Here is a 20,455-nt window from a genome sequence, read left to right as displayed (position 1 = left end):
AATACTACAGAATGGATGCGGTGAGGGAATCTTTGGGTTGTGAAAAATTGAGATAGGTCTGATGGCCTTGCTGCCAGTTGCCGAAGGCGAGCGTTGTGGGAGGGGTGGGAGGGGGGGTTAGAGGGTGGCTGCAGAAAGGAAATTACACGATTAATGTTTAACACACGTCGACTCGTCTATTTGAGTTTTACGAAACGACAACTACTTCCATCATTCAAGCGACCACTTCCTTCGTCGCATCCTTGTAGTGCATATTCATACCCTGCTTTACCCTACCACCTCTTATTCTGCTCTATCTCCTCACATTTCCCTTTCCTTTTCTTACTCATCTCCACTCCTTCCCACTCTAATATTATCAATGATTATTAAGAGGAAATTCTCCATCTTATGTGGAATGAAGTCATATATAGTAATTATAAGCACGAGAAAGTACTTGTTACCTTTTCTTTGAAATATGTATAAAGCAGTTGACGCAAATATCTGTTTCAGGTGTAATGATTCACGAGGATGGCCGAGGGTCATGCTGAGGACGCACCGCTACTCGGGGGATCCGACTCGGTCTCTCCTGGTGAATGCTCCCCAGACCGGCAACCTGGCATCGCCAGATCAGCAACAGTATGGCCAACAGTCACAAGCGGACAGAGCACAGAGGTCCCTCAGCCATGGCCACCTGACTCTTGGGTACGTGTTCGGGAGCCTCCGTCCCTGGACACCCTGCACGTACCTGCCCAGGGGGAAAGCCCTAAGCTAGTACGATCGCAATCCAGCATGGACAGTGGGTGTGAGTGTGATGGAGCAGACACTGATGGTGGCCCCCCTCATGAGCCCCCCATACCCCATCACCACCACCAGGATTCAGGAGATACCCACGACCCCGCTGGCTTCTCACCCCTATCTCCTTCGCAACCTGGAGGGTCCGGGCCACCCACGCCTGGACCCAGCAGCCAAGTAGTGGTAGTGGTGACCCCCAACACCCATTCTTATTCCCACATCCCAGACACGGATCCGATCCTCCGTCCTGGCTGTGGCAACAACCAAAGCTACGTCTGTGATATCGGCTTGGGCGTCGCAGGATCCACCCGGATGGAGCCCGGCGCCCACACCGACCCCCATACCAAAGTTACCTTCATGATCGAGGACGACGACGACGACGAAGAGGAGGATGACGACGACAATAACTCAGAGAGGTATGCCCATAGTTATTTTGAGAGGGGCCATCGTGCCGTGCGCTCTTCCATAGTTTTATTTATATTGCCGTAGTCTCTTGAGATTTCTCATATATCAGTTCGTTCTTTATGCCCTCAGTTTATTTTGTCAGTTTATCTGTTTGTTTTTACTGGATCTGTTGTTACCTTTTGCCTGGTTCCCATCCGTCCTTGCTCGATTAGTGCCATTTATCCGGGTAGTTTTGTATTTTCCTTCGTGGGGTTTGTTGAATGCATCCATACCAACACAAAACAGCGAAGACAGAATGGAATATAAATCATTGAAATATCAGTCAATCTTCATAGTACAAGGATGAAAACACTGGTAACATGTACGCATGAGGTACAATAGCTTAGGACAGTATATATTGTGACACGACAAGGTAAATGGTATATGAATAAATGTGTGTATCCACGCACACAGGTACACTCTTTCACAAACACAATCACAATCACACACACACACATAGACACACAGTCACAGTCACACACACTCTCACACACATACAATCGCACGCACACACCAGATCACACACACAGAGACACAATCATACACACGCACAATCAGAATCTCACACACACACACACACACACACACACACACACACACACACACACACACACACACACACACACACACACACACACACACACACACACACACACACAATCAGGCACACACACAATCAGGCACACACACACAATCAGACACACACAGTCACACACACACAATCACAGTTACAGTCACACACACACACACACACACACAGTCACACACACACAATCACAGTTACAGTCACACACACACACACACACACACACACACACACACACACACACACACACACTCACTCACTCACTCACTCACTCACTCACTCACTCACTCACTCACTCACTCACTCGCTCACTCAGATAGGTACATACGTTCATAGGTACATGGTACATGGCCCATGGTATGTAGTACATGGTTCAGGGTACTTGGTACATGGTATGTGGTAAATATGTTTATATATGTATATGTTTATATATGGATATATCTCTATATCTCTATCTCTATCTCTATATCTATCTATCTATCTGTCTATCTATAATGTCAACGTAAGAGGTCGGGGCCGAGAGCAGTTGGATGAAAGAGGACGTGGCTGGAGGGTTCACTGGGGAGGGAAACGTGACCCCACCAGAGGCCCGGGTGCGGAGCGGCGACGAGCGAGACCGTCCGCTGTCCGTTTCTCCTTACTACAAATGTATTTCAGGGTAATTTACATATCACACTGGGTAAAAGATGATTCATGCCAGACAATCTCTGCTGCATTAGGCCTGCCAGACGGCCAAAACGGGCCTAAAAAATTGGGCTGGGTCAAACAATATTGGTACCACCTGAAATATATATTCTTCAACACATCTGAGAGGGTACAGAATGGACAATGCCAGACAAATTACCTGCTGCATTATGCCCACCAGACCCACCCAAAAGTGACCCACCCTCTCTGCTCTGGCAAAATTGATGTAGATGGAACATGAAAGGTACTGAATGAAACTACTTTTGAATGAAAGGGAACATTCCACCAAGTACAAAGTGACCCTTGCCAGACTGCCAGCTACATTAGGCCTGCCAGACACCCAAAAAGGGCCTAAAAATTTGGGCTGGATCAAATATTATTGGTACCGCTTGAAACAAAGTTGATATACTTCGACTCATATCAGAGTACAAAATGGACAATACCAGACAAATTATCTACTGCATTATGCCTGCTAGACACACCCAAAGGTTGGTCCCACCTAGTGCTGACAAAAAAATATTCGTTTGGTACCACTTGAAACAACGTTTAGAGACTAAGAGTGGAATTCCCAAAAGCCGTTTAGCAAAGATAGCATTTGAAAATAAGTTGTCTTTGCCTGTTTACAGATTTGAAGTAATTAAATGAAGGCCCTGAAACTGTTTAATCAGAACTTACTACTCCTGATCACCCTTTATGAATTCGACCCTTAATGTTTAATCCACTGTTGTTTTACAGATAAAGGTAAGATGCAGGCCTACCAATTGTCACTACCATTATTTTCTCAGGAAGTAGTTCTCCCCACAGTCACACAACTTCATAACATTGGCATGATAAGACTGCAATTTGTATATCTCAGGTGATGATAGAGGTCAATCTCTGTATGCTGTCTGAGAAGAATAAAAGAGCTAGACATCAAAGGTCATATACCACTATGGTAAAGGATCGCGGCAAAAAGGGTAAAAATGAGTTGATGCTTAGGATGAAATGTGTTAGATGTTACTAGTAATAGAGCATTGTAGGATAGCATAGTAGTGAATAGGGTAAAGGGGAATAAACGAAGTAAAGCAGAGGTCAGTAAAAGAGGAAAATGTTAAGGCAGACCTGGTCAAACTGCGGCCCGCGGGCCACATCCGACCCTTTGTGCGTCCCTGTCCGGCCCGCGAGAGGCCGATATGATTTATTGAATATGTATATTTATTAAATATATTATTTATTAAATATATAATGAACTAAATATATTATTTAGTGTATTTCACAATGGAAGAAAGTTGAGCAGAATTAAGTTCAGGTTATCGTTGGTGTGGCCCTCTGACACAATTCAGGTTTCTCATGTGGCCCCTTGTAAAAAATAATTGCCCACCCCTGTGTTAAGGGCATAGGGCGACTTGATTAAATGGAGAGTATCTGTGACTGAGGAAGGATGAGGAATATTGTTGAAGGATAACTGACAAAAAAGCCATTATAAATCATTGGGTAATGCAGGTAGAGAAGGCTGTTAGAAAAGTAGGAGAAGAAGCCAGGGAATGAAATAAGGAGACTAGGGAAGGTGGGAACGTATCAGGAAGAATGTGAAAGGGGGAAGGATCCAGAAAAGGACACTTGCGACAGAAGGGATTCACTTGAGCATCCAGGTGGGATTGCTAAGGTTAATGGGGAATGAAAAGGGAATGGTGCACATGAAAAAATATTGGCAAATACTTTGAATATAAACGAAATAGAGATAGAGGGATTGGAGGGGGATGAGGGAGTAGAGCATTGTTTTGGGTCATGTGGTCAGGAAGTTTTGGATGTCTTCAAGAGTTTCTGGAGGAGAGTTGGGTGGGGAGGTCTGTGAAACAAAGGTTCTCTTGTAATGAGAAGAGGTGATAGTTGTCTGAGGATTATAGAAAGAGGAGGGTGAAGGAGAGGATGTGGTTGAAGATGGAGTGGAATGTTAGGGCAGCCATGTTAGGTGCAACAAATAAAGTGGAGATGGTGTAGGCATCAGGGAAGTGGTAAACATTGAAGTATCTGGATTTAGACTGGAAAAGGAATTTGACTGGGGGAGAGGGAGAATAAAGATAGGGTGGTTTGGGACAGAGGGATGAGATACTTGGGGAGATGCTGAGACATCTTGAGAAGATGGAGGGAAGCAGAGCTAAGGATAGATTTAGAATAGGTAGAGATAGAAAAATCTTGTGCTCTCTGTCTAGTTTAAATCTGAGAACTGCTACCTCAGTTTGAAGGCAGTGCAACTCCTATAAAATACATTAATGGAGCCACTACTATTTGCAGAAGTACATGACTGAGCAGAGTAATTTGAAAGGTCATGACCAGTTTGGGTACATAAATAGCTGTGGAGTGACAGTGTTTGGCTGGTTGGCAAAGACGCCAACATTTCTGATATTGTTCCTGTCTGGTTCTCGGGATCTGCTGAACCTAGCGAACTATTTGAGGATGGAGAACTAGCAAGTCAATAGGTTGAGGATGACACTGAGTATGAAGATACTGATGATTCTGGATCTTAGATAGAATGGAGTGATGACTCTGAAAGTACAGATGATTTGTAACTTGTAATATTCTGGAGGTTTTGGCAGCTATCAGTTGAACTGAATGAGTGATGAAACCAATAATTTTGCCAACATCTAGTGTCTGATTAGCTAAAATATACATTATATTAAGTGTCTTTCTAACCTGACGCATGGCAAAACAGCTAGATGTCTAATGCACCAGGCAGTATGTACCTTTCATTGGAAAGTTTTATTCAATACCTTTCATGTTTTATATACATCAGTTAACCAAGAGCAGAGAGGGGAGAGGGTCACTTTTGAGCATGTCTGGCAGGCATAATATAGTGGGTAATGTGTCTGGTATAAACCATTCTATACTCTCTACTCTCTCAGATGTGTTGAAGTATATAAACTTTGTTTAAGGTGGTACCAATAGTATTTGACCCAGCCAAATTTTTAGGCCCTTTTTAGGCGTCTGGCAGGCCTAATGCAGCTGGCAGTATGTTTGGCAAGAGTCACTTTGTACTTGATGGAATGTTCCCTTTCATTCAAAAGTAGTTTCATTCAGTACCTTTCATGTTCCATCTACATCAATTTTGCCAGAGCAGAGAGGGTGGGTCACTTTTGGGTGGGTCTGGTGGGCATAATGCAGCAGGTAATTTGTCTGGCATTGTCCATTCTGTACCCTCTCAGATGTGTTGAAGAATATATATTTCAGGTGGTACCAATATTGTTTGACCCAGCCCAATTTTTTAGGCCCGTTTTGGCCGTCTGGCAGGCCTAATGCAGCAGAGATTGTCTGGCATGAATCATCTTTTACCCAGTGTGATATGTAAATTACTCTGAAATACATTGTGTGCGGTACCTCTCTATGTTTGATCTAGCTGATTTTTTCCCCCTTCTGCGGGTCCCCAGGGGCCAAATGCAGCAGGGGGTCCCTGGCAAACATCCAGTTCTTCATATGCCCTATTATTCTCTACATGATCCTGTACTCAGCAATTGGTACCACGTTCGTTTGACCAAACCTCCCTTGGCTGCCGGTCTAATCCAACTCTTTCTGCCCTGCTGTCTGACGGGACGTATTATTGTGCAGCTATTCCTTGTGCAATCAATTTGCTTGTTTAGGAAAAAGTGTCAAAGGAGAAAGTACAGTGAAAACCTGTATCCACTGAAAGAGCAAGGCAGCTGCCTGGGCTTAGGTGCGAAAGAGGAAATCATCCTGCCTTGAGAATGTTGGCATCCTCTTGGCCATGCAAAAGGATCACCTGGAGCCATCTGAATGTTTTATGCACTGATGGCATGTCTTGAAACACTCTGCTTGGCGTTTACAGATGGTTGTTGGTGATCCATGGTCCCTTAGGTCGTCGCGTGCCAGAGTAGTGGCGTGGTGGTTTCGTAGTGAACTGCAATATTCAGTAAGGTCACATTGTCTTCAGGAAGTCTGCAATATAAATGTACCAGGCCAGTAAAAGGGCTAAGGAGGAGGATGATAAGTAACTTGTCAGTTGCCTTACTAGGGTGCTGGAAAATGAGTGTAGTAAGAGCAATGTTCCAAGAGAGGTAAATAGGCTTGTAATAATGCTTCAGACACATGAAGGTGGCTTGGGCCTGAATGATAAGTAAACGTGCGCATCTCGGGCGCGAATCATAAGCGTTGTATGAACATAAGAGCAAATAATCTGTGCAGCGGGGCGCGATTCCTTCATAGTAGAATCAACGTGTGGCGGGGCGCGATTCCTTCATAGGAGAATCAACGTGTGGCGGGGCGCGATTCCTTCATAGTAGAATCAACGTGTGGCGGGGCGCGATTCCTTCATAGTAGAATCAACGTGTGGCGGGGCGCGATTCCTTCATAGTAGAATCAACGTGTGGCGGTGCGCGATTCCTTCATAGTAGAATCAACGTGTGGCGGGGCGCGATTCCTTCATAGTAGAATCAACGTGTGGCGGGGCGCGATTCCTTCATAGTAGAATCAACGTGTGGCGGGGCGCGATTCCTTCATAGTAGAATCAACGTGTGGTGGGGCGTGATTTGTTTTTAGTAGATTCAGTGTGTGGCGGGGTGCATTCCCTTTGTAGTAGATTCAACATGCGGTGGGTGTAATTTCTTTGTAGTAGACTTTCCGTACGACGGGGCATGATGCCAGTTTTTACAGCCATGAGCCAGCTTAAAATTAACTTATATAAAGCATGGTGTCTGGCGTGCATTACCGTTATTGCAACAGATATCGACTCAATCAGTTAAATACATTTTACATATTCACCAATACCTTAAAAATAAAGAAGCATAAATTTTAGCATTATTAAGGACATGATTTTAAATACTGTGAGCAGACGTCATTAGAGTGAGTTAGAATCAGTTATAAAACGTATGGCACTTAGCACAATCCATAATCCTTCAGTGAATTTCTTGTAGAGATGACAAGTAAGTGGGTTAAGGGTAGGAGCAGGTACCGAGTGCATGCAGTTGCATGCACTCTGTACCAAAAATACCTTAGTTTTCTTTGATTCTTATTTCACTGTAGTCAGATTTCATTCAAATGAAGTAACCAATTCTAGACCAATAGCTAACATAAGCAACGCAAATTAATTAAATATACAAATTTTGGGAACTGTTCTTCTTGCAATCTGTGGAATCCCTGATTCAATTAATGGAATGCAGAGGTATGACACATCACCTAAATTATTACAATAAATGGGAAAATAATGAAGCAAGACACCATTATAACTATCATGTAGAATGCCTGCACATTTAAACGGACCGCTTTCCCTCACAAGTAGCAGCTTTCAAAATGGGATGTAGCTTAACGTCATCTGAGTGGCAACATAGCTAGCCAGTCAGGACGCAGCAATTGTTTCCAATTAAGGATTGTTTTTTCAATTTTTCAATTCAGTCAGTATCAGTATAACAAGTACAACCAAAAATCCACACTTCGTTTAAGCTTGGGAAGATGTTTGTATCACAATGAAGCTGACAAAACAAACAGGAAAAAATCATATTTCGCTTTATGTTACCATAGATCAAAAAGGTTAAAAAAGAGTGGTGGAACTGCCCTACATCTCAGTTTATGTACAACACTGTGAGAAACACATCTATTATGTATATATAATTCTCTTGCTCCGTCTGTCTTTTGTTTTTCTCTCTTCTTCCCACAGGGGTGGCCTCTAACCCACCACACCCTCTAGAAATTTTCCCAAAGTTACATATAAATATCTGGTCATAGCTTAAAATGCCCCTAGAATGGCTAATTTTTCACAAAAAAATTCTCATGAGGATTTGCAGCGCCCCAGAATCTGATTGCGTGTACTTTGCTCGCCATCCTAGCACCCCAAGAAAAAGCTCTCCCTCTCTCACTGCTTAATTTTAGTGTTATTAGGTGTGCATGAACCAATTATGAACTATTATAAAAGGCGGTAAACATGATATTCCAATATAACTGTGATTTGCCATTGCCAATAGGCATGGATCTCACACCAAACCAATGTTGTAGCTGTAAACAAGACATTCACTAAAATTAGCGTAAGTACTGTCTTTCTGCCGGTTTGTTAAAATTGTGCCATGCCCGACACAATGAATTTTCATAGAGATGCATAAATAAAGTCATATCTGTCTATATATCTGATAGATGTACATTTAACCATCTATTTGCTGAGCTGATGTGCATGTCCAGACTGATAAATATGATTTTATTTCTTTATTTATGCATGTTAAGCATACGAATATTCTTTGGGTCGGTCCTCCTACAATTCTAACAAACCGGCCATTTGTCTCGGGTGTATTGGTTATATTTTACGTAGTTTGTGGGTGAGTGGACATCATGATTCAGAGAAAAAGATTTCTTTATATAAACAAATATTGGTAAGCCTTTAAAAAGTATTCCAGGTATTATTTATTAAATTGTTAATTAGTATGAAAGTCAAGGCTAAAATTGCTATTGTAATATCAGCCATCCATTCGAAGAGACAATACTTATGTATTTCTTCTGCATCACTAACTCTAAAACAGTAAAAATGTTAAATTTTGTCATGGGCTGGACAGTATTGTGTTAACAACAACTCAGGTGATGAGTATTAGCTGGAAACTGACTGAAACAGCAGCTGTGATTGGTCATTTAAGATCCAATACCATAAGTGATGTGTGGCGATGCGAGGTTTGAAGGCAAGGAAACGGTACCGGAGAAAAAATAGTTTGTGTATATGAAGCTAAGTCCGAAATACGACGACCAAGGCAGGCCATGATTTAGGTTGCCCAAGAGTTTATTGCTGTGAAATTTGCTGGGTCTGGCTTCGACTGGGCCTTTTACCTGTGTGTGGCCTGGCCTGTGGCAGCTAATTATAGCTGTCTCAATTGATTCACTTTCAGTGACTGATTAGTGTGGGGGATGGGTTGCCAAGAGGGTGCCATGAGCAGTGGTAACCTAGTATTCAATGTAGTATGACTTCGGGACTTCTATTTATTGTCAGAGGAAGTGCCAGTGGCTCATACACTGTAGCATCTGAGTACCATCTAGACGAAGGGGAGATTCTGGCTTTTTCTTTGTGTAGCTGCTGGAAAGGGGCATGCCATGATGATCGACCTGTGCCTAATTTTTTTTCGGCGATCCTGGGATTTGGGGGCATACCCCTGCCCCTTTTGGCAGGGGTACGTAATACTTGTATATTATATAATTATCTATTATTTACCTATTATTGTTGCTCTAATGGGGTTTTACAACGTATAATATTGGTCGGAAAAATAACTGTTCTCCAGTCGGAAGGGTATCTTTCCTCAGCGCAGCCGGTCGTTTAGGACCATGAAATATGTTTCATTGCATCTGCAGAATACTGGTGTTTAACTCTACGGGGTCACGTGGCCAATTTTCACACTCAGACCCCATAGAAAGACGAAATATTATTACAAGGCGATATAAAAGGTTTACAAGCACATATAGATCATTTTCGTGTACCCCATGACCTTTAGTTTATTTGTACTGTTACTTCGTTTGTTTCTTTGCTTGTCTGTTGATTGTTTTTATTTGTTGTTTTATTGTGTGTTTTCTGATATTTCTAAAAGTTATGAACACATTTTCATGAGATTTTAACCAAAAGTGTGTTTTAATCTAACTTGACGCTTATTGCACTTTGGTAGTGATGCGGACCATGGTTGGATCAAGGATTTGATTTTCTAACTCGAAAAGTTATGAACAGATTTTAATAATTTTCCACAGCCTAATTAATATTCCATAAAATTTTGGTGGTGATCCGGATCATGTGGCAATTCTGCCCCCCCATTTAGGGGGGGAGGTTTGCATTTTCGAAATGTTTTGCTCATAGATCAGACGAACTATGTATTATGAAAACACAAAGAAAATAAAATACTCCATTTAATCATGTTTATTTATTTGTATGAAAAATTTCTTCATTATCGTTTTTTGGACGCTTGCCAGATTTTTAAAAATTATTCCGAAAAACTGAAGGTTGGAGTCATCTTATTTAAAATTTAATAAGCTTTCAGAAAATAATCTCATTTTTTTATTATCTCTAGTCCTTATGTCACAACTGCCGATTTTCTAAGGTAATGTGAAAAAAATAATATTTCAGTCAACATCGAAAATGGCTGCTACCGCCTAACAAATAATGGTCGGGCCTTGAAATTTTCAGGGAAGAACCGGGGGCCTAGGAACTACTTGAAAATGCAGTTGCTGTTTTAATTGATAGTGTGTTAATGTCCTAGCTGTACGAGTCTGCCAGTTGTTGTTTGCAAAGATCCTGTAATCTCGTAGTCGTCTGAGTACTTTTTGTGTCTTGTATGTACCTGAATGACTTTAGAAAGGAACTGTGCTACCACTAGATAGTTTCTGGTCTCCAGTGGCAGCAGGTTTGCCTCCATGAGGAGGTTAATGACCTCTTTCCACCTGGAAGAAATTTTTCATACAAAATAAATAAACATGATTATATGGAGTATTTTATTTTCTTTGTGTTTTCATCATACACAGTTGGTTTGATCTATGAGCAAAACATTTCGAAAATGCAAACCTCCCCCCCTAAATTGGGGGTAGAATTGCCAAATGACCCGGATCACCACCAAAATTTTATGGAATATTAATTAGGAAAATTATTAAAATCTGTTCATAACTTTTCGAGTTAGAAATAAAAATCCTGGATCCAAACCGTGGTCAGCATCACCACCAAAGTGCAATAAGCGTCTAAAGGCATATTTTCCAGCGGTTACGGGAAACGCGACACCTCTTGCGCGGCAGGAATCGATCAGACGGTTAACTTTAAGTGAGTTGCCAGATGCATGCCTCCTACTTTGGATATTTCATGCATATTCGTACCTATATTGGATATCTATAACACCGCACTATCCGCCATAAGATATCAAAAGCCATCTTGGATATATTCCAAAATACTTTTTACCTATTGGAAAAATAACCAGTACAGTAAAATAGCAAGCCGTCAACCGCAATCATTCCCATTACGTCACAGAAATGGGTGGAGCTTAGAGGCCTGTCTCGCCTCTAATTAGGGTGTCGCGGAGCGTTTCGCGACACCCTAATTGCCACCGGAAAAGATGCCTTATGTTAGATTAAAACACACTTTTGGTTAAAATCTCATGAAAATGTGCTCATAACTTTAAGAAATATCAGAAAACACACACAAAAAAACAACAAATAAACAATCAACAGACAAGCAAAGAAACAAACGAAGTAACAGTACAAATAAACTAAAGGTCATGGGGTACACGAAAATGATCTATATGTGCTTGTAAACCTTTTATATCGCCTTGTAATAATATTTCGTCTTTCTATGGGGTCTGAGTGTGAAAATTGGCCACGTGACCCCGTAGAGTTAAACACCAGTATTCTGCAGATGCAATGAAACATATTTCATGGTCCTAAACGACCGGCTGCGCTGAGGAAAGATACCCTTCCGACTGGAGAACAGTTATTTTTCCGACCAATATTATACGTTGTAAAACCCCATTAGAGCAACAATAATAGGTAAATAATAGATAATTATATAATATACAAGTATTACGTACATGATTTGTCATGTAAAATGAATATATATAGTGAACCCTCGTTTTTCGCGGGGTAACGTTACGTTACAAAAAGAACCCGTGATAGGCGAAATCCGTGAAGTAGTAACCTGTATTTTTTTACCATTATTATACAAAGAAATACTCTACAATACATTGAAACCAAAGAACAAAACCTTTTTACAGGCCCAAGCATTTGTTTAACAAATAAAATTATTGTATAAACGTTTTTTACAAATAACTACTGTACTGTAAAATAATAATTTTAATAATACGAACTGAAGGCTTCATGTGTTTTAGAGAAAATTTGCAAACTTAAATTTGGCAAGCTGTTTTACGTACATGTACATATTAAACCGTAACGTTATTGACACACTGGTAGAGAAGCGGAGAGACTGTTTAGCCAATCAGAATGCAGAACACAATGCACAATGCAAATCCGTGAAGCAGCGAGAACGCGAAAGGTGAACCGCGTTATAGCGAGGGTTCACTGTAATGATTAGGAAAAAGATCGCGATTATTAGGTCCTTCACATTTTTACGCATAGCACACGCATTTTCAGTCCGATTTGAACGTATTATGGCTCATTTTGTAGCTGAATAATAAATCTATTGCATTATGCAATAAGGGTTTCCAACATTTTCATGTGCTCCTTATAAAAGTGACATATTTTCAGTATCCCTTTTTAGGGTCGACATGGTGGGCTTCGGAAAATATTCACCAAAAAAAAGTAAGGTTGACTTCTAAAAAAAGCCTTCTGCATATTATAGTAGAAGGATAGTTCTATTCAGATGTGAAATCAGAATGGCGGTACGATTTTTTTTATTTTAGATAAATTTTAAGTAATGGTCAATGTAGGCCTATAGACAAAAAATTACTGCCACCCTGCTTCACTATACGAAAGATGTTGAGAAACCGTTACGTGCTGGCAATGTCCGGAATACTTCGGAATGCAGGTAGATGATAGATAATCATGGTTTAGGAAGATTTTGCTTCTCCCTTTAATTTTTCATACCATAAGGATTATGAAAAGAAAAGAGAAAAAAACTTCAATGACCGTTATTTCGCAAGTATACTTATTTTTTCGTGCAAGGTTATGGACGCAAATTTAGTCCAAAATAGACGTATTATGACTCTTTTTGTAGATAAATAGTGTGTCTAGGGAATGTAGGAAGCGGAATTTTCGATTTTTCCTGTGTTTCTTGTAAAGTTGATATATAAGGGATGAAAACTTTTTTTTCAGATACCTGCCAGTCGACTCGGCAAAAAAAAAAAAAAAAAAAAAAAAAAAAAAAAAAAAATCGAAATAAAAAAAAAGTTCTACCTACTTTCCCTAGATAAAGGATGGTTCTCTGTAATAAAACAATTAGAATGACTGTGCAATGTGGGAGATGATAGGGTAGGAGATCCCATCAGAGCTCGGTGATTAGCTGGAACTGTTTTCATGGGTTTTTCTTTCAGAGGTAAGATAAGGCTGCTGAGGCATTGTTGGTTTACCCATAGTTCAGCTACCAGGATGTTGCTACTTGTTCTCACAGAGAACTGCAGCTCCCTGTTTGCCGTATTCATGTTGACAAATATAGAAAAGGTATGAATGAGAATAAATATCTTGGGAGTACAAGAGGTGTATCTTACCGGTTTCGAAATCATCTTTGTCAAAAATACATACACCAGAAAAACTAGAGCATATATACACCAGACGTGAGCTGATGATTCACCTGACGACTGTAACCTCCCACTCGTTACTTGCATAATTGCTGCCGCGACCTAGGACAATTTGATAGTGCCCGTTCTTTTCCTTTTTGGTTTGTCCAATCCTCCATGGATTACTTCTGTTTCCTTTCATTCTGGTAGATGTCTAGCTTCATCTACATGAACCACCATGGCGTTGTATGTCCAGTAGTTACGGATGTCAAGCTCAATACCCATAATTCTGATTTCGAAGCCACATTCTGTTTCACTCAAGTATACCCTAGCACATCTGCTGTATCTTGAACAGACCCTGCACCCTCTTCTAATTTTCCTTTGACAACGTTGATCTAATCATTCTTTTGCTAATCCTTATCTTAACCCATTTTCTCACCCTTTCTACCCCGTTTAATACCATACTACCCTAAACTGCTGTGCGACTTTTGACATGCAGCAGATTTAAGCAACATAATCGTCTTTACCCTTTTCACTTCTACACCATTCTATACTGCTATATGACCTTTAATGTCTGGCACACTTATTTTGTTTTGTAACCATTAACCATCCACCACATTAGGATTGTATGCATTTGAGTATTGCTAATGATCCTCGGCATTGAGAAGCGTACTGAATAAATATCTCCGCTGCAAGTGTATGGTTTTATTTAGATCCAGAGTCAAGTACCAACTGCTGTGGCCTCCAGCAGTTTGCTGCAAGACATACGCATAAATATGGATCAAATATCAATAAGAAACTTCACCTGATACCTTCTGAGCATCATGATTTTCTGCAGCTTTCCCTTCAGCATTACAAAATGAAGTATAACACATGCAAACTACAGTATTTTGTAATAGTCTCTACATTGTCATAGATCATTGCATTGGTTGCTTTTCAGCCATTTTTTCAGTTTATTTAAATTGACCCACAAGTACTTAGAACGTATTTTCAATTCAAAAGTATCTACAACATAATTTATCATTATTGTTATGCTGAGTACCCCCCCCCCCCAGGCCCTTTGTTGCCATAAGGGGGAGCTTAGAAGGTATCAGCCCTCGACTCAACTAATTTCTTCCCCTTTCTGTTTCTTTCTCTTCTTCAAAGTCTACTATCCTGTTACTGAGGTATGAGTGTTGAAAGGGAGAAAGGCAGCCTTTGTGTGAAGGTCCAACTGGTCTAGTGTATGCACACGTCTGGCCGTAAGCACGGCTATCTGGGCCGAATCAGTCACCTTGGAGCGAAATCTAGGGGCTGAGGGAAGCCAGCGAGAAGAGGACCGTGAGTGTTCTTTTCCTCGTGTATCTCCGGGCTTTTCAGGGTTTAATTTAAAACCATTGTCTGTAATTCGCTTAAAGAAATTTTCAATATAAAGTCAACAAAATTTATATTAGTGAATTTATAGAAAACAGAATTATTAATCACAAATTTTGTTTATCATAACCAAGTGGCTAATTTGAAACTGAGGATCTAAACTTGTGTCGATGGCCTGTCAGACTAACGTTAATAATTTTGAATCTGTAAATCGGTTTCCGTGTTTCTTTAAGAAATTAAACGCCATGAAATACGAAACTATATTGAAACAAAATAAGTCCTTGTATTCCATGTTGCTCCAGTAATAAGTAGTATAGGCGGTATTATTTAAGCGAGAGGCATGTACTGCCTATTACGGTGGTGCTTTTCGCAGTTGAAACACTACGTCTGGCTGGGCACTGACGCATGTCAGGCCTGAACCAGGCCTTTAGTCATAAATGGCCAGGGGGAACCATATGCATTGTATTCCCTGTTTGGTTGTCTGACCCCTTACCCCTTAATGGGACCTTGAGGGATGAACTGTTTCTCTCCCCCATACTGCAGGCTTGCCATGGCTGGCATTGAATTTTATTTTACCCTTATTAGGAACCCTAAGGCTTGCCCCTATATTAACTAGTCCCAGACATATAATTATGATTACCATCACCTCAGTCCAGTCCAAATCATCCACCCAGATCATCACACAACTGTATCTGTATCTGAAATCTGTAAACATTCCCCTTCCACCATCCTCCACTTCACGTCCTCTACCATGAAAGCTTTCCCTCATTACTATTCTACAGGCTTATTGCCTACCTCTCCGCAGTACTACCTCTATCAACATTACTTCTTCCACATGTCCTCACCCTTCTTCTACCCCAACTTCTACGGACCTTTTGAATACTCTATTTAGCCCAGCTAAATGGGATTGTTTTTTCTTGATCCCCTCAACAGCCCCTTACTCTGACAACATTCTCCTTCCCCATCAATGCCTCCTAAAACAAGTAGTTCAAGTTTCCTTCCGCACCCTCCCAGATCGTCCCTGCCTTGTCACAGTTATATTTGGATCCCAAGCAAAAGCATTATCAACCTGACTACTGGTTAACCCATTCCTGCCCTCCCTCAATATTTATACCAGAACTGTCTTCATCTACACAACAAACTGCCCTATGGCAAGAATTGGTTAGATTGTGATGTAATTGACTGCCTCTTGGACTGTGATACAGTAGCAGTATATTGCTACACCATTCCACTTAGAGGCCGCCCAACGTCCACCAATTTTACCAAGATTACACTTTATAAGTATAACCTCCCCCTTATTGTTTATATTAGCGAAGTGTCCCTTCCTTTACGATTATATCAACTCCCCACCCCCATCAATTGTTGACGTCTTGTTCTCCCAGACAAACTCTGCCGCTCCACAGCCCAATGCCTTGTGTGTGCCTAACCTGGTCATAATCAATCAAAATGCTTTGCAAAACTATGCACATATGCCAATTGTGGTGGCTCCCATAATTATTTGATAGAGGTTACTCTACCTACAAGTTTGAGTGAGGTGGCAATTCTGATTAAATATTCGCCTTGATTTATATGTGGCTTGACAGGATTCATGCAGACAAGATCTTTCCCCTACTCCCTACACAACTACTGTCCTTTACTCCACTCCTCCCCCTCCCTCCTGAGATGCTTCTACATTCTCAGTATCTACCACTTCCCACTTCTACCCCTCCCTCTCCCAGTCAAATTCTTCTGACATTGTAAATCCAGACACCCCAATCTACACCACTGGTCTAGACACTCCAATCTCTACCTCTCTGGTACCTACCCCTCTCCCTCCTAGCCCATCTCATCGCTCAAGACAATCTAAATGTTCCACTCCATCTCCTACCACATCTTCACCTCTCTCTCTGCCCCAAGTGCCTGTCCCTTCTTCTACCCCTCCAAAGAAATCCTTTGCTTCTCATATCTCCTCAACTAACTCCACTTTAGAAACTCTCAAACACATTTAAAACCATCTAATCATGACCCAAGATGCCATGCCCACACATACATCCACCAGTCTCTCTGCTCCCGTTCCCTCTACACTTAAAGTAACTGCTGGCATTCATCCTCCTATTCATGTTCCCCCAACACCCTTCCCACTCCCTGTAAACACATCCCATTCTCCCCTGCTTCAGCAAGATCATTCCTCTTCCCCTTCTCACTTCCAATTTCCCCTAGATACACATGTGACCCTTTGTCACAACAGTCCCCTTCCCTGGATTCTCCCCCACCTGTCATTTTTCATCTAATCGCCCTTAAACCTTTAAATCGTAAATCAACCCTTTATAATGATAGCTAGCAGATGGTTCTAGTAAAGTAATTCTGCCATTCAGCGAGCGCCATACACAATTCTTTTGGCTTCTTCGGCCAATAATGTAACATGTAGACAAAACTATAGTGGTTGCCACCAGAACAACATAAGAATACATAAATGTAGATTTTTTTTTTTTTATTGTAACCATTATGTTGGATGTCATAAGACCTCTCGGGTTATTTATCGTCAAAATAAGAATCAATTATAGACACTGTCAAGTACGTACCAAGTTAATAACATTATTTACGTCAACTTAAGAACCAGTCCAATCACAGTTTGCATTTGTCTGTTTGCTTATTTCTCTTTACGGTCAATCAAGGTATAGAACCAAACATTTTTATTTGTCGCATTTATCGCCAAACAAAGGAAATTATCCAAATTCGTTCTTGCACAATGCGCTTTTGAGTTTGTTATCCTCTGCCACAATGCCGACAGATGCAGAAGCAGGCATACTCGTTTAATGCTCCTATTGGTAGTTCATGTATCAATCAAAATGCTTGTTTTTCCTTTGAATTTGTAATAATGATGTTAGAGAGTTCACTAATCTATCGATTCTATATACTTTTATACTCTCATTTAGGCCTTTGTCTACCTATGATTTTACTAAATTTGTGTGGACTTTATTCTTGCTTGTTCTATGTGAATATTGCATTACTACATCATGATCTTGTGATATGTACTTGCCTTCATTGCAATCATAACAGTTATTAAAACAAACCAAAAACTGCTTAAATATTGATTTTGGGCGAGATAACATGATGACATCATCGGCCATGAAGTTACTAGCACTTACCAGTGCTCCAACCAGTGTTAAAATTTACCATGGTAACTCCGATGACAGGCTGTTCATGAAAACCACTGCTATATACTGACGATGGCACCTGTAGTTGCCAGTGATTTTGCCATCGCAAGGGCGTTTGAATCCGGCCCCCGAAATGCTGTACGACTTTGATGTGTAGCACATTTAATCATTAACTAACCCCCCTCTTTTCATTCTTACACCTTTCCAGCACCTTTGTTTTGCTTTGTAACCATTACCATTATGCTGAGTAATATGTATCGTTTTCCAACTCTGGCATTTATAGTTGGTCAACTTAAAAAATCCATACTATTGATAGCCTTTTTTTCGGAAAAAGTCATCCACTGGCAAGAAGCTACAGTCCCAAGGGCAGGGATGCGTTGGCTGACAGCCCAGAATTTGAATAACATTTTAGATTGTTGTCTGTCCGTTTAATAGTATTCATATTGTTTTATCTTTGACTTTGCATCTACAACTTTCAATTTTTATGCCTTTGACATTATATATATATATATATATATATATATATATATATATATATATATATATGTATATATAAGTATAAAAATATATGTATGTATGTATATATGTATATGTATATATATACATATATATATATATATATATATATATATATATGTATATATATACATATACATATATACATACATACATATATTTTTATACTTATATATACACATATATATATATATATATATTGTATATTATGATATATATATTACATATATAATATATATATATATATATATATATATATATATATATATATATACATACATACATACATACATACATACATACATACATATATATATATATATATATATATATATATATATATATACATTTCTTTTTGAACCTAGCTGTGTTCTCTGCTCTAGGGGAACTTAACATGTACACCAGTGTTGTCAAGATGGAGGCACACACCATCAGTAGTCTTCAACAGGAGAAACTTTTCATGTTCACTGGACTATTTCTCCATTATGAATGATATTTCTTATGTAGAGAAGGCTCCACAAACGAAAGGCAGGCATGCATCAAGATGAAGCATGTGTGTGTGATAGCAAGTTAATATGTTATTCAGGCATCAAACCAGTTGCCACAGTAAGCTGTGTGTGGCAATTGTATAATTACTGCTAGAATGTACAATTACTACCAGAATTATCAAAGTTCTTAAGGTGATCCATGACATGTTTTTATTATATTTTGATAAAAAGTACCTAAATGAATATTGCAGTGTGTGCAACATGATATTTAAATGACAATGATACCAAGAATAGATAAGAAGAGTAAGCTGATATTTGACGTTAGATGAAGGTTGTTATATGTAAAGTTTCCTGAGCAAACAACGTACCTGCCTCGTTGACTATGACACAGTGTTAATATCGTGCTCCACTATTCCCGCCAGAGGCCACCGATAGTCCTACACCAATATTACCTTCTGTAAACATAATCTTCCTCATGGATGTATTCCACAAGGTGAAATACTGTATTGTTCATTGCTGTAAGTACCTAGTATGGCAGGACTCCAGAACTTTTTTGTTACCTTTCAGTCAATTACCTTTCGTGTGTCCAATTTTATAACTGATTTTATTTTGGGGGAAAATTTTAAGATATACATATGGTTTCTTTTGCTTTGTACAGAGACTAAGAATTCAATTTGGACTTGTATTGATTTATCAACTTGAAAAACAAACAAACAAACAAAAAAAGCTTTTTGAGCTTCATAATTACGATAAAGTAAAAATTCGTAGAACGATTTTTATTGAAGTTTTTGCCCCATGAGTCGTATTGTAGCGGTTCCTGATTGGCCATCAATCTAGTATCGCACCTGACCTGTGATTGGCCGACCCCTGCTTCGGGACCGCCCTAATCGGCCGAGCTAACATCGCCGGTCAGGTACTTAATTAAGCCGCCGGACCTGAGGCGGAATCATCACTCGCCACACGACTGCTGACCTGACATTACCTGTGCTTGGCTCATTAACAATAAAGAGATAAAATCCAGGTTGGTTTCTTAACATCCACAGTATGACAAGCCAACAATCCAATTACGGTATCGCCGACATTTCTGTGTGCGGAGATCCTCTGATGCGCCACATGGTATTCATTGTTTCGTGACTTCTATATCTCAAAACAGACACACACACACACAGCTCCAATCTCAACTACAGCCCCAACCACTGCTACATTCTGCCTCCCTCAGACCAATTCTTATGCCAGACCCAGACACCCTAATCTCACACAGCCCCAACACCACCCCCTCTCCCTCCCCGCAGTAGACAGACGAAACGTTCTAACCCTTCGTCC

The 20,455-nt window shown here is 40.2% G+C and overlaps 1 protein-coding gene across 1 annotated transcript in view; it reads left to right on the top strand.

Moving 5' to 3' along the window:
• Positions 1 to 20,455, top strand: part of LOC113811359 (E3 ubiquitin-protein ligase MARCHF11) — a 117,888-nt gene that overhangs the window by 65,367 nt on the left and 32,066 nt on the right. Inside the window, exon 2 of the mRNA XM_027363086.2 lies at positions 490 to 1,187. Within this exon, the coding sequence (XP_027218887.1) occupies positions 508 to 1,187 (680 nt within the window). The 5' untranslated portion in view covers positions 490 to 507. The remainder of the gene's footprint in view (positions 1 to 489; positions 1,188 to 20,455) is intronic.

The sequence above is a fragment of the Penaeus vannamei genome, chromosome 34, assembly GCF_042767895.1.
Source record: "Penaeus vannamei isolate JL-2024 chromosome 34, ASM4276789v1, whole genome shotgun sequence".
Classification (NCBI taxonomy): domain Eukaryota; kingdom Metazoa; phylum Arthropoda; class Malacostraca; order Decapoda; family Penaeidae; genus Penaeus; species Penaeus vannamei.
Note: the sequence above shows the minus strand (reverse complement) of the source record. Positions and strands in the feature narration are given on the sequence as shown.